Source organism: Gymnogyps californianus, chromosome 8, assembly GCF_018139145.2.
Source record: "Gymnogyps californianus isolate 813 chromosome 8, ASM1813914v2, whole genome shotgun sequence".
In the NCBI taxonomy this organism is placed as follows: Eukaryota; Metazoa; Chordata; class Aves; order Accipitriformes; family Cathartidae; genus Gymnogyps; species Gymnogyps californianus.
The window spans coordinates 5413348-5428903 of NC_059478.1; the positions used below are offsets into that span (position 1 = coordinate 5413348).

General features: G+C 42.3%; 1 protein-coding gene across 2 annotated transcripts in view; it reads left to right on the forward strand.

Moving 5' to 3' along the window:
* The window catches only part of RASAL2 (RAS protein activator like 2), a 128960-nt gene that overhangs the window by 95109 nt on the left and 18295 nt on the right, over nt 1-15556 (forward strand). For both annotated transcript variants that reach the window (XM_050900562.1, XM_050900563.1), the window contains 7 exons: nt 1765-1918; nt 3494-3592; nt 4400-4954; nt 7313-7457; nt 10758-10902; nt 11791-12027; nt 12736-12937. In XM_050900562.1, coding sequence (XP_050756519.1) covers nt 1765-1918; nt 3494-3592; nt 4400-4954; nt 7313-7457; nt 10758-10902; nt 11791-12027; nt 12736-12937 — 1537 coding nt within the window. The remainder of the gene's footprint in view (nt 1-1764; nt 1919-3493; nt 3593-4399; nt 4955-7312; nt 7458-10757; nt 10903-11790; nt 12028-12735; nt 12938-15556) is intronic.

A 15556-nucleotide genomic window follows, 5' to 3' on the forward strand; every position in this document is an offset into this window, starting at 1 on the left:
CATTTGATTTTGTACAAAAGAGCAGTCGGATGAACTCTGCTTGTTGCTTTACATGGATCCTTCGTGATACCCAAGTTTTTGTTAAGCAGCCTTAGAAGTACTGAAGACACCTTTTCCAAATGTTTGGGTTTTCTCCTGTTTCCCCATAGAATTGCTCAAGGGTAGGAGGAATTTGATTTTGCTAAGGTTACAAAATATGAGGATTTTTTTGTATAAGATATGTGAGGGAAGTGTATAATAACTACTTATTTTTCAAAATTAAGGAAACTGTTAGAGGTAGCTGTGCTTTTCACTCCTCCGTAAATACATTTTTTAAACATTTTCCATTTGATACTGAGCCTTGATACTGGGAATTGAATAAAAGAGAAAATGCTGTGAGGACAAACACAGGTGAGAACGCATCATTTCAGAGCATTGCTTTTCTCTGCATAATGTGTAGACAACTGATGCCTTTCTATTTTCACATCTGTTCTTTGTGCTCAGTCACACTTGCTGGATGTGGAGCCATATTTATGGACACACTTTCATGGATCACTGAACAGACATAGGGACCAGCACAAGCTTCAATATCTTAACAAAATCTAGACCTGCTAGGTAAACAGCTCCTTTTCTGCTAAGCTGGGACTCTGTGCTCTTCCTCCTTGTTGGTCATCTGTGAAGGCTTTGACTGAGTTCCAGCTAGAGGAAAAATGTACGTGCGTGTAGTGTTTACCTTTTGAAGCAGAAATGCTAGTTGTGTGTAAAGTATTGTATGACTTTATTGCAGAAGCTTATAGTCCAGGTGTCAGTTTGGAGTCAGAAGGAGCACAGGTGAAGCCACTGTCACCTATAAATGGAGCACATTTTACAGTGCTGTTTGACAGCAGAGCTCCCTACTATGCACGAATGTTGCATTAAATCGAATTGGGAGAATACAGAAAGTGTTAGAGCACATTTTATAATGCTGCTGTTGGTTGCAAAAAGCTACGGCATAGTGAAGGGAGGGATATGTCTTTGAGAAGTATTCAAGAACTGGTGGGGGCAGAGAGAAGACTGCCTTGATAAAAAGGTACTGTGAATTTGGGAGGTGCCAGCTCTGGTAGAGCTCAGGGATTTACAGGACAGTAAACTGAAAAAGAGAAACAGTATGTGTTAGCGAGGGGAAGTTAAAAGAGAATGGAGGTATCAAAAAAATTGGAAACCGTTAAAACTGGAAGAAGCAGCTGAAGAAGAAAATGCAAAATTTAAATGTAGGTGACTGACTTGAGCATTTGCATATTTTACTTTAGTGTAAAAGCTTTGTATATTGAGAAAAATCAAGTGTACTGCGGGAGGGTCGTCTGCTCTAATGAGAGTAGCTATCATTCTGCATTGCTTTAGAGATTTAGAGATTGGTGTGCTTTTTGCTGTTAATACATAACATTTATCTAGTAATCTAGATAGTAGTAAATATTTTCAGTAATACATCCAAACCTATCTATGGGTTTTCCTTAAATTTCAGCAGTTAAGTTCTGAACTTTTTGTTTTGCTGTTGTTCTTTCACTGATTGCTCAGCAGCTACAATTTCTACGTCAGTGGGAATGGATTTCTTAGGCTTCTGTAGCTGGGTATTTCTTTAGGAGTCTGGGATTACTGGCCTAATGTTATTTTCATAAGGTTTACAGACTAATTGTAGAAGTTGTTCTGAATAAACACCAACAAGTTGCAGCTTTCTCTGGGATCTTGCCAACTCTTTTGGTAATTGTGAGAAAAATAATGTTTCCTTTCCCCCTTGTTCTCCTACAGGTCACGTGGATTGCCAAAGCTGAAAGAGTCCCGTTCCCATGAGTCTTTACTGAGCCCAGGCAGCGCCGTGGAGGCCCTGGATCTTGGGTCAGAAGAAAAAGTCTTTGTCAAACCACTTCACAGCAGTATCCTTGGACAAGACTTCTGCTTTGAGGTAAAGAACGCTCTCCAAACACGCAACCAATTATATGCTGTCAGTCGGTCTGAACCCTTGCAGTACGCTGTTCTGTGACTTTGTAATTGGAGAACAGATCAGCAGCTGCTGCTATCCTGAGGTTTGGGTGGGGGCTGTCTAACCAGCATGCGATTTTAAAGTCCTTGAGGCTAATGGCATCAATCACTCAATGGAGAGAAATCTTTTTCAGTTACAGCATCTTTTAATTGAAAAATCTCTTTAATTTGATAAATATCTAGGCATTTGTAGGTTGCATGCAAATGTATGGTTGAAACATACTATTGTTCATAAGCTGTGTATTCATCCTCTCCGAATTCACCCAAAATTAAATTTAGAAAATATACCGTAACTGAGAAATGTGATTTCCAGTCAGAGCCCCCTTCCATTAGCTCGGCCCGTTCTCCAGTTGCTAAAGGAGAAGCTTCAGTAACTGCGGACATGTCCGTTGCACCATGGAGCAGGATGCAAAGATCCTCTTGCTGTTTCAGCACAGGCTGCAGCACAGCACTACATGGCTCCTAGCTTTGCTTCAGAAACAGGCTGTTGTGTGAGCAGAGTCCTTACCTTGCAGGACCAACAGCGTATTCATGTGTGCTATTTGGATGCATCTAAGGCCATCGTAATCTGTCGTGGCAGGGGTGGGTGACAGTCTGTCTTCGGCAGGATTAGTCAGATGTGTCTAAACTTCTGGAACAAAGATCTGTTGACAACCTGGAAAACTGCTCTGCCAGAAAACCAGCATATCGGGCCCTTCTCCCACGGGATGTATCCAGGAACTGCTCCTGTTCACTTCAGTCTCGTTCTTCTGGTTGGAAGCACTTTCCAGCTTGCTTAAGTTTGGGGAGTTGAGTGAAAAAACTGGCAACAACTTAGCGCTGAGGCTGTTGCCTCAAACTGCTTTTTAATTGTGTGCACAAATGAATGGAAACAGTAAATGAAGCTTGTCAGGCCACGTAAAAGTGAAAAAAACCAAAGTGGTTCCCTCCTGCGTGAAAGCAGAGTTGTGTATGGCATCGAGTGTCAGGGCCGGATCAGAGCACAACTCCTTCGGTTTGTTTTAGACTGTTGCTGTATATATGGACCCTTGGAAATATTTTGTGTTTACTGAAGACACCATTTCCAGTGTGTTTTGCCTTATTTTAATACATTGTTACTTCTGTCTGTCTTTATGCTGTTAGTGACCAAATCATCTGCCTCTGGGACTTAACAGGGAAAACTGCAAGCATTTAATAACTATGGATCAATTAACAAGTCTTTTAAAAAAAATAAATTAACTAGTTGATTAAAGCCTTGTTTAAAAGTATTTAAGAGGAGCCTCTGGTGCTCCTCATATGTTTCTTTAGTTTTATATTAATTTGAACTGACTTTTTTTTTTCCTCTCTACATTTTGTGGGCCTTTTAATCTCTCTGCCTTCTAGGCTTCCATATTGTTTTCCTGCCTTTTTCATATTTACTTTGTTGCTCAAGCATTGCTTATCTTCTTCCTTGCTTTTTGCAGCCTCTTACGTGTCTCCTAGGCTTGCCTGAACTCAGCTTGTTGCTTATATGTTCCAGGTAACCTACTCCAGTGGCAGTAAATGCTTCAGTTGTTCCTCTGCAGCAGAGAGGGACAAGTGGATGGAAAACCTACGCAGAACAGTGCAGCCGAATAAGGTAATAGGAACTGCGGAAATAAGATTACCAGGGGAATGGAGGTGGTATGATTGGATTTTAGGCCAGTGTACCAGGGCTTCCCACAGATGCATACTCAATTAATTTAGTCTGGGGAGAAGTCCGCTCATCAGTGTATCAAAAGCTGCTGTGTACTATTCTAGTGAGTGCAGTAGGTCAAACCTTTAATGAATAAATACATGTCGGCATGCTTCCTGATCCCTGCCCCAGTGCCTGCTTATGATGTTTCAGACATCTTTCTGATACCATGCACCTCAGAAGGATGGGACATGGCTTCATAGGTTTCATGTTTTACTGTGGAGGCACAGTTTGGGGAAAAAAAAACAAAAGAAATTTGAGCCAAAGTGAGAAGGGGAGTCAAGTTATTGATCAGCTGGAAATACCTGATAAGTCACATCCATAGTTGGCATACCACCTTTGAGGGACAGGCTAATAGTGCTCTTGGAGTTATTCACAAGAGTAAACAATGCAGTGTGTTAGGCCAGTCTAGCGGCTTTTGAGTGGCTCCTGTGCAGAGTGTTTGTTTTCTAACCCATTTCAAATATAGCTTTTTGGAGAGAAAAATATTCTAGTCCCCACCTTTGACATACAAAAGACAGCCCTTTGCCTCTACTTTAGAAAACGTCCAATTTTCTAGAGATCGATTCTGAAGATCAGAGAATCTGATTCTGAATTCTGATTCTGTCCCTGCCTTGGACACCAAAGGCAGCCCTTTGCTGCTGCTTTAGAAGACAAAATGTTCAATTTTTAGGGATTCTGAATCAAAGCTGAGCTCTTTCTTCTGCACAGGACAACTGCCGTCGAGCTGAAAATGTGCTCCGTCTCTGGATCATTGAGGCAAAGGACCTGGCCCCCAAGAAGAAATACTTCTGTGAGCTGTGCCTTGATGACACTCTCTTTGCCCGCACCACCAGCAAAACAAAAGCAGATAACATTTTCTGGGGAGAGCACTTTGAGTTCTACGGTCTCCCACCTCTTCACAGCATCACAGTTCACATCTACAAGGATGTGGAGAAGAAGAAGAAAAAGGACAAGAACAATTACGTAGGCCTGGTCAACATTCCCATGGCCAGTGTAACCGGTCGCCAGTTTGTGGAAAAATGGTACCCAGTTAGCACACCTACACCCAACAAAGGGAAATCAGGGGGACCTTCCATTCGGATAAAGTCCCGTTATCAGACCATCACCATCTTGCCCATGGAGCAATACAAAGAATTTGCAGAGTTTGTTACCAGCAACTACACTATGCTGTGCTCTGTGCTGGAACCTGTGATCAGCGTAAGGAATAAGGAAGAGATGGCTTGTGCTTTGGTGCACATTCTTCAGAGCACTGGGAGAGCTAAGGTAAGAACAGGCAGCTCCTGTCAAAACAGCTCTGTCTCACTGCTGATAGGTGATATCTTTTCAGCTAGAAAGTAGGAAGCCTGGGCTGGCATGACCATAAGCAACAGCAGAAAGTGCCTGATGAGGTAAGGCTGAGAAAAGTGTCTCAAAAGCATTTGAAAAGACTTGGGCAATTGCATCTCCCAGGAAGGTGTGTAGATAGGCACGATACCAACAATGATTAAGCGCTGATAAAAAGATTAAAGATGCTGTGTACAAAGTATAAGCGGGAGGACTATATAACTTCATGTTACTCTGAAAAGTTAGGGCCTGCACTTGAGTGTTCAGGAGCCTTTTCTGTATTTCTAAAATCATGATACAGGATAAGAAATAAGTAAGCAAGAGACTAGTAAACAGGAGAATTGCTTCTATAAATAGGTCTCTGATACAATGAGCAGCAGGGTGCCATTGATGATTCAGTGTTAAGTCAGCTAATCAATGCTAACATTGATTTGGTCAGTGTTTGAACAGCCATTTGGAGAATCTATACTCAGTTAATGGTGATCCCACCTGCCCCAAGGATGTTATTAGGACTTCTGGGTGCACGCTGATGGTTCTCTGCGAGGCAGCAATTGGAGCAAGCCTTGGTTTCTTCAAATAGATTTTAGGAGAATATCCTGTAGGTCTTGGGAAATTCTGAGAAGCATTAACAAGCATTGATTTATCCGGATGCTGCCTGCCAAGTGGGTGTGTGAGTAGTACCAAGCTGTAGCCAGCATCTTCCAGTAATGCCGGCTAGAGCAAGTTAAGCACAACCAAACACAAGTTAGAGGGTTGGAGATGTGGAAGGACGGCCGTAAGCAACGGGGACATCCAAGGGACAGCTTAATTTAACTGCTCCCAAAAGATCCTTTTATGTTTGCATAACCGTATGCTACTCTCTACTGTTCTCCCCTTGACATACGTCTCTGAAAGACTGGTGCTCTGAGACGGTGTGTGATAGGAACTCATTCCTTAGCAAGTTGTCTGATCCAGAGAAGCTGGTAGCTGGGATAGCTCCTGTTGTGTTGAAATCCTGCTGGAAAGCAGGCTCTGAATTCCTGCAGTGCTAGCTGCAACAGGTAGATAAATTATTGTTACGAGTTTGCCTTCCTAGTGCCTGAACATTTGAACCTCTGTTTACTGGAAGCATTGAGCAGCTTAGGCTGCCATAACCTAGAGCTGCCAAGAGGGTACGTTTCCAGTTCACGCTCTGTTGGTGGTGATGCAGCTGGGTGTTTGCACCAGGTGAAAATAATTCTCTCAGATTTTGCTGAAAAGAAACAGCAATAATGGACGGAAAACCAAGAGTACTAAATGTGTTTTTGATCTGTATTTATCACATATAATTTGTTCCATGTATTTTACACTCATGCTAGCAGTGCATTGTGGCTTCTGTAGTCAATAGGGTTATGAAACCTTACTACAGCAGTCTTCGAACTGTTTGGAGGATGCTGCTGTTTGCAGCATAATCAGCAAGTCACAGTTATTGCTCAGCCCTATTCAGGGTGGTGTTTTGTTTTGGGGTTGTTTTTTTTTTTTTTTTTTTTTTGAACAGTTAAAAAAAAAAAGTAGTATGCTTCCTTTCCTGGAGAACTTTATGGTGGCTGAAATTGGATCTTGCAAAATACTGAGTTTTTCTTGTGAAATGCCGAGTGTCCTTGACTCACATAAAGTTATCACTTCAGGAAATAAGTATTACTGTAGAATTAGACCCTATATCAAGAGGTTATTCACTGTATCAAGACTTGCTGATAGTTCCTGCCTGGGCATTTGAATACAGTTCAAGTTAAGCCATATAGATCCACAGCAAGTATGTTAACTTTCTTCCCAAATCCTGAACCACTTTTGGTTTGTCAATTTAATTTATATAAGCCATTCTCCTTATTTAAATTTCACCAAGCTGTAAGAGCTTGTGCCTAACTTCCATTTTGGATTTTTAAATCCAAGTTTGTATGCAATATTCAGTATTAAAAGATAAATATAATATCACAGTTTCTTTCAGCAGACAAAGCCACTGATAAACAAACCGGTGAGAGGTTCTGTTCAGGATCTAAACTGAAACACAAGCTTGGCTGTAAAGGTTTTCTTTTAGAGACTTTTGCTTCTCCCTTTATAATTTGTGACCTATATCATTTTATAAGTATAATAAACCCAAGAGGAGCCCTAGCTCCTTAGCCCGTACTACATGCAGCATCTGCACCCCTTGTCCCAAGCTGAGCAATGATTTCAGTAATCCTCTGGCTCCTCTGTTTATCCTTCCTTCTTGGCTTCTGCCGTTAGCCTGGCATGACTGAGTCTGGTTAAAATAACCTCTTGCCATTTGACCTTTTTCTTCAGGACTTCTTAACGGATTTGGTGATGTCTGAGGTAGATCGTTGTGGGGAACACGATGTCTTGATCTTCAGGGAGAACACACTTGCTACCAAAGCTATTGAGGAATACCTAAAGTTGGTAGGGCAGAAGTATCTTCACGATGCACTAGGTAAGAAAGTGCCTGTATGTCACCTGTTTTCATTGCAAGGGCTAACCCTGAACTGTCTGCAACGTGACTGAAGCCTCGTGCACCTAGGAATGTGGGATGGGAAGGAACTGCCTCAGCACTGAGCCCAGGTGCCTAGTATTCAGATAGCAAAATACATGCTGTCTTACTCTTGATGCGCATCCTCCACACAGAGGAAGATGCTCTTTGGTGCCTGCAGGAGTAGCACCCAAGGCAAGGCAAACTTGATTTGATATAGCTGAGTCCCTCTTAAAGTTTGTATCACCACGTTATGTTTTTCTGGGTAACTGTCTTTTGTGTCTCTAGTTGTGATGAAGAGGTATAATACTGCAGTTTATTTGTGGGCAACGTTGATTGTTCCATCTGGTATACGAACAGGCTTAAAAAAGGGATTTTGACACATAGTTTAACAGCAGAAATTGAGACAAATACCTTGTGTTGTGGTGCCAGGAGTGAATCTGGTATCATGTGCAATACAATTAGGTGGAGATTTCAGAAAGGGTTATGAATGTGAAGCATATATTTCACTAATCTACTTTTATGCTAAAGAAGCTTCTGCACTCACTTTAGGCTGAAGTGCCACCACCCTAGGGCGTTAGATATACTCAGGGGTATCTGGTTCACAACCAAAGTTCTCACCCACGAGTGCATATTGCTGGGGTATCTCCAGTCAGTCTCTTTCTCTTGCCGTTGTAGTTAATGGCAAATGTTAGCTATGGTGTTAACAAGTGTAAGCGTGAGATGCCCACCCTAGTGCCTGGGTTGACTGCAGGTAGTACAAGAAAATTCATTTCCAGATGCTTCAGCTGCAACTATTAGTAATGCTGGCACATTCCAGAGCGACCCTTGGTCTTGCTCAGCCCTTATCTTTGCCATGAGCAATTAATTCATAAACATTTGTGTTAACCTTTTAAACTGGTACCATGCCCCAACAAAAATCCTTAGACAAACATGGCTGGGGGGACTGAGGCTGCAGGGCTATTGAGCAGCACAGGGCAGGAGATCAAGATGCAGACTGTCGAGGGAGCCTCCTGCCTGTGTTTATCCAAAATGCTCTTTATTCACCACCTCATTAAAACTTCCTGGCCGACCTGTGATGTCCTACTCCATTCCCCCCGCGGGGTCTTAATGTCCACAGTTATGTGCCAGAGTGGATTCTGATAATTGTATTATTGTCACCTCTCCATCAAAAGGTTCTGGTCTAGTCATAAGCTGCTGCATTGGGAATTACTGTCCACGCAACTAATATTGCAATAAAGAGGACCAAAAACATGCATGCTCTCTTCCGAAGAAACTCACAGCCTTGCTACAGTTAGCTTTTGCCAACTCCACACAGTCTTTGTTATCCACGATTGCACAATGAGCCACCCATCCCCCTGTTGTTTCTTGGATGAAGAAAGCTTTGGAAATTGATACAAGAGAAACAAGACCAGGCCAAAGCCAAGTCCCACACCACATCCTTTCACAAAAAAAAAAGAAAAAAAAAAAAAAAAAAGCAGCTTGCTTTCCCAGCAACTCGCTTGTTCTCAGCAATCCCAGACGCTGGCAAGTCATCAAGGAGATAGTTGGCTAAATTAGTGCTCCAAGGGTCAGTATAGTCAGGTCTGTGATTATAAGCATTTTGGGCATTTCTTAAGTGTAATGAGCCGGTTCTGGTAGTCTTATTCTCATGGGTGGAACTACTGAGCATAAGTCACAGTCCTAGGCTCTCGCCTGGTATGGAGAAATGAGCAGCATGTTACTTTGTGCTATGCTTTTCAGCAGAATTAACTATCAGCTGTGGGACCAGTATATCACATTTGACTGTAAGCCCCTTAATGTGCAGTAATTACATAAAAATATTTTAAAATTAATGACTTCTAATACATCATTTAGAGCTGAGTGATAAGATTGTAAATCATAGACATGAGAGATGGAAAATCCCCCTAAGGTCATCCAGCTTGTCTGTAGCTCAGGGCAAGGTTGCTCCTGACAATATACACGTCTAATTCTTTGTCAAGTTTTAAATGTCATTTTGCTCAGATGCCATGTTCTTTGAAAGGATTAACAACATTATGCTTGGTGTTAGCTATTTAATACATCTGTAAGAGCATCTTAATATATGATTAAGGCAGGGTCTTGTGGACCACGAAGAATAAGTTTCAAATGTGTTTAAGGAAAAAAAAAATATTATCCAGTAAACAACAGTTAAAAGATAATTGGCTCAACAGAAGTGGTGCCGAGAGTTTTGCAAATAAGTGATCTAGATGCCCTCAGCAGAAATTTTTTGGACCCCAACAAAAAAAAAAAGCTTAAGAAAATGTGCTGCCTGCTTTGCTTGCAAGAACACTGCTGACTTGAGATTTGGGGAGGGGGGTTGGGAGGTGTTTAAGGGTTTTTATAAAAACAAAGACAAAAAACCAAAACCGTTTTGCGCAAACAAGCCTTGTGGCATTAGCTCAGAGCCAGCAAGATCATCTGAGGAGATGAACTTAAAAGACATTGAATCATTAAATCAGTGAATAAAGAGTTTTTCCTAGTGAACAACAACAGTTTAAAAATCACTTGGTGTGCTAGCATATATAGGAGGAAAACTAGTAAGTAGGGCATTCCAATATGTCAAACAAAGAGACTTCGTCTCGTTTTGTAAGTGTCCAGTTTCTGTCGTGAAGCCGTAAGAGAAGGATGACAGAAATGCAAAGGATTTTGAAAGATGCAGGCTATAAAAATGTTGTAAGGTATTGATAAAAGAGGTTGAGAAAATTAGCAGTATCTAACTAGCACTCAGGTATTACTCTTATTCAAGAGCAAGGTGGACACTTTTTAAAATTTAAAAAAATGGTAAATTTAGAAATAATAAGAATAAATAGCATTGTCAAGTGCATTTCCTGGGGAAATTATGAAGACAAATAGCACAGCTTCATTTCTAAGACTCTGGATAATTTTATAGTTGATAATACAATTTGAATACAAAGTCAAATCCTATTCTTTAGGCTATAAGTGAAATGTCTGCAGGGTTTACAAGCAAAGCCATCTTGTTACTGCACCTATCTTTGGGGGCAGCGAGGGCACGGAAGGCTGAAGCATCAGAGCACCAGCCGCCTGCTCTGGTACAGCAAGTACTCTGTTCTGAAAGAGCTGGGAGGAGTCATGTCCCCAACATCTGGTGTCTGGAGGCTGTATTGCAGACACAGGGAGCAGAAGAGGCAGTTGCCAAGGAAAGACATAAGCAGGATTTAAAGGTGTGTCAAGGAGGCTTTTCATGTAACTACCCTGGTTTGTCATCCTCTTCCCTTTGTCCAGGGGAGTTTATCAAGGCTTTGTATGAGTCAGATGAAAACTGTGAAGTGGATCCCAGCAAATGTTCATCCAGTGAATTAACAGATCATCAGAGCAACCTGAAAATGTGTTGTGAGCTGGCCTTCTGCAAGATTATCAATTCTTACTGGTGAGGCATCTCCCCTCCTCCCCTGTTAGGTCATTTGCTTAGAGGGTGCCCATTCCTCCTCTGAAGATGAGAAAACAGCAGTTGTACAGGGAAATAGCATAGACCCATCTATCTGCTGAGACTGCCTTCGTTTCCTTTCCTCACTACCTTCCTACGTGTGACACCATATTGCAGGTGGAACTTGTGCCCAAATTGAGGGGTTCCAGTCCCACGCACCATACCTGACAGGAGCTTCTGCTGAAATACTCTGCCAGGGGAACACATACTGAGCTGTGGCTGAATAAAGTGAGAAGATAACAGCTTAGCTTGGACTTGGAATAAAAAGCTGAAAGTTTTGATGTCTATAGAAAACTTTCAGACCCTTTAGATCTGTAGAATTGAACAGGAAATCACAGGGAGGAAACGTTGGCAGAGAGATTTCTATTAATCTCGGTTTCTGAGTAGCAGCGAAAGAAGAAGGGCCCTTCTGCTTCAGGATGAAGTACGTGGAAAATATTGAGAGACCTTAACAAGCAAAGTAAAAATTTCAGTTATGGTGATGAGTTCAGTTCGGTTCAGTTTGTTTTTAGTATTCTAACACCCTGTTTGCTCCAGGGTAGCGATGGATAAGTAGTTCTTAGCTCGCAAATCAGTGTGTCTGAAAATGGCTTCACTTAACATATATGAACAAGGGATGCTTTAAAGACTACTTAAGCATCACCAGATTAAATGGGGATCTAAGAATAGATGCCTAATGACATCTCCTAGCCTAGAGAGAGAAAAGGAGGGGGGAAAAAAAGAGCTGATGATGTTTTCTCATAGATAATTATTTCAGGCGATTGGTCACCAGTTCAACTTGTTGCATCTCATTGCCTATGCGATTTTATTTCCTGGTTTATTGTTTTTCAGTGTATTCCCTCGTGAGCTGAAGGAGGTATTTGCATCTTGGAAGCAGCAGTGCCTGAGCAGGGGCAAGCAGGACATCAGTGAACGCCTGATCAGTGCCTCCCTCTTCCTCCGCTTCCTGTGCCCCGCTATCATGTCCCCCAGCCTCTTTAGCCTCATGCAAGAGTATCCTGATGACCGGACATCTCGCACACTCACACTTATAGCTAAAGTCATTCAGAATCTCGCCAATTTTGCTAAGTAGGTGGTGACAATAAAACTGAAATCTGTGCCTCTAGGGGTGCAAGTCACTGCAGGTTACTATGGAGCAAGGAGAGCCCTGCTTGGTAGTCATGTTTGCAGGCAGCTGATTCTCTGTCAAATTGAAGTCAGCTTTAGAAAAGGAGGAAACTTCTCACTTATATGTGAACGCTGTTCCCCTTGAGACACCTCAGTGTTGAGCTAGATAAATTCTCCTTTTCACATGCAGATTTGGGCTGTGTTGAATTCAGTAGAGGGGACACAGTATAAAACCGAGAAGAGCCATGCATTAGCATGTCAGTGTGTATGCTATTTCAAAAGAAAAAAAAAGCCTCTTCCCACCAAGGATCGTGATTTTTCCTCCTTTCTTCCTCCAAAATTCCCAGCTGAATGATACAAAGAGCACGGCATGTCTCTTACAGGGGAGGGGATGCAGAGAAGGGGAGAAGAGAAAGGGTGTCTGTGGGAGGGAGGGGGGAGAGATGTGTTGAGCCCTTGATCATAATATGAACAGTGAATTACTAGTTTTTAAACAAGTCCAAGAAAGCAATGAATCTCTTAAATTGTCTATTTTTTTTTTTCTCCCAGACCAAATCTTCAGAAAGGCAGGTCTAAAGTTAAGCGTTTAAGTAATTGTCTGTAAGCACTTGTACTGGTATTTTGTGTGGAGGTTATTGACTGGGTTTCCCCCCCTCCCCTTTCTTGCAGGTTTGGTAATAAGGAAGAGTATATGGCCTTCATGAATGACTTTTTGGAACATGAGTGGGGAGGAATGAAGCGTTTTCTCCTGGAGATCTCTAATCCAGATACCATCTCAAACATGCCTGGATTTGAGGGCTACATCGACCTGGGCAGGGAGCTCTCAGTTTTGCATTCCCTCTTATGGGAGGTTGTGTCCCAACTTGATAAGGTAAAGCAGGCTGGAGGCCCGGGAGGGTGAATCCGGTGATTGTATCGTAGCAACAGTAAACACTAGGAAACATCAAGGGAGCAGCTGAAGCCTGCTTTGGGGAGAACTTATTCAACAGCTTTTGAGAGGAATGTTTGATAGTGGTATTTCACAATTGTTCTTTCCGTGATTTCAGAGCAAGGTCTGAAGCCGGGCATGTGAAGTGGTTGGGCTTCAGCAGTAGTGCAAACACTTTGCAGAGCCTCAAGTAAGGCCTGGTGTTCAGTGGTGGAGAGGGCAGCGCTTAAAAGTAGACCTGGAATTCCCTGAGCAGCCGGTCCTTTCTCATAAGTGAGCTGGAAAAAAGGGAGGGTGTTTGGGCAGAAAATGAAAATGTTGCAGTGCCCTTTCTGATGCTAATGGAGGTGCTTTGCTGCACACCAGGCCCTACCCTGCCCAGCTCTGATGGAGTAACGTGTTGGCCAGGCGGAACTCTTCTCATTAAAGACCTGACCCAAAGCTTGCTGAGATGTTCTCATTTCTGTAGTCTCTGGATTAGTTTTTAGTATACAAGAGGATGCCATGTAAAAACCTGGATCCACCCTCAGTTTTATCCTGTAACAAAAGCAAGATGCTTTCTGCCATGTATTGTGCTGGGGTCATAGGCACTGTCCAGGTTCTGTCCTGCTGATTGCAATAGATATCGCCGACAGCAAGCATTGCTTCCATTTAGCTGTAGAAGGAGAAAAGGCAGTAGTTTGCTCTTCCTTAGTTATGTGGCTTTGCAGGATCCAAAATCATTAAAACCTTGATAGCAAAGGTAGTTGAGAAGACCCAGAAAAGCTGAGCTGGGAGTCATTATGGTTTTTTTGCAAGTGCTTGGAACGGTTCCATATTTCAACTTTTAGAGGTGCATTATTTTATCCATATTCCATTTATATTATTCTTTCTTTTGAAACTGGAGAGGTGAGGTGAATTGCAATGCACTCTTAATATTTTTATTGCATTAAGGTTTGCCAAAATAGTTATTTGTTGGGCATCTATTTTCTCACAGTACATTATTTAAAACAGAAAACAAAAAACTGAGCTTGTTGCATCAGAGTAAATTGAAATGTCCTTGACTCAAAAGGCAGTACATATTAATCTTAGTTAATCTTAGTTTGATGATAATTTATGATCTTATTTTTCCATTTCCCTCATACATGCACACAGTGTACATTCAAAATGTCGGAGGCAGCAAAGTCAGCTGTACAGACGGTTCAGCAGCCTCAGGAAAACAGGCAAAGTGAGCACTCAAAAGACCAGATCCTCCATTTCTACAAATTGGGCTAAACCCACCAGGGCAGGGAACACTGCCATCTCCCTCCAAGCTGGTCAGGCGTCAGGTCAAGAGAAACCCAGCTCCAGTCTTTAGAACTGCAAATGGATCTTTGGACTTGGTGTTAGTTACTGTGAGCTGCTCTCTGAATGCGACAGTCATAAATGTCTTGGGCAGCGAGGAAAGGGAGGAGCCAGACTTGGATAAACTGTCAAAGCAGATCTGCTTTGCCCTTTCTGTAGGTTAGATGCATGGATATATCCTAAAAGGCCCTTGGGAGCTGGTATAGTGGTTTGCTAAAAAGAGAATTAAGGGGTAAAGTTACATGCAATACTGCTTTACTGTAGGTAATGACTGGGAAATGATGAGCGAAGTCACCTCAGAGATTTTAACAGACACAGAAGAAGTGCTATACGAAAGTGTCTGTAAAGAGACCTTTCTCTGGAGCCAAACTGACTGAATACCTGCTTACAGGAAAAATAAGGATATCTTTGCAAAGAGCATTGTCTTTGTAGCGGAGTTTTACTTTCTTATGAACCTCCAGCACTTTCACCTTCTTCCTGCAGTCCCAAGAGCCTGAAGATGCCCTGTAGATGATATAACCAGCAGTGACCCATAGGGGGGGAAAGAGAAAGAGCCTGAACGAGCAGCCTTCCTTGCTGGAAGGTCAGCTGCTCTTATCCTAGGCCTGGCCAACACTGACCTAACATGTAATTGAACAAGAAGCTACACATTTAATCCCAGGCTGATGTAATAATGTTGGGATGAGGATCATTAATGTTTTCATGCAGCTCTTTTTCACTTTTAGGTAGGGAAGAATACCTTAATTTTTGATAACAGGGTGCTACAGAAGATGGCGTCAGTGTAGGATGCCAAAAGCCAAAGGCTTATGAAATGAAAACCTTCCCTTTCCCCATCTGCCTTGACCCTTGCGATTCTCTCATGATCCCCCTGAATGCCGCATCCCCTTGTCTGTTGGCATGCATTTCCTTTACCACATGACACCCTTTGCCTGGAAAGTTCCCCCAACTAGCTGAATCTGTAGTCTTTGAATGCCCTTTAATGAGTAGATACCGTAGTTTTCACTGTGACCTCACCCACTCTGGACTTAGTTTGCTTTGCATGATAGTTTTGCATTGGAATGGCAATAGTTTTGTTTTATTGAGCATGATTTTTATTTTTGGGGGTCAATCCTAATTTCTTTTCTATTTCCTTTTCTTTCCTCAATGTCTGCTGCACCCCGTTTCGTCTCCTCCATCCATCTCGTCGCCGTGGTTACGCTGCTCCGTAACACTGCATTACGGTCCTGGCACACCCGCACA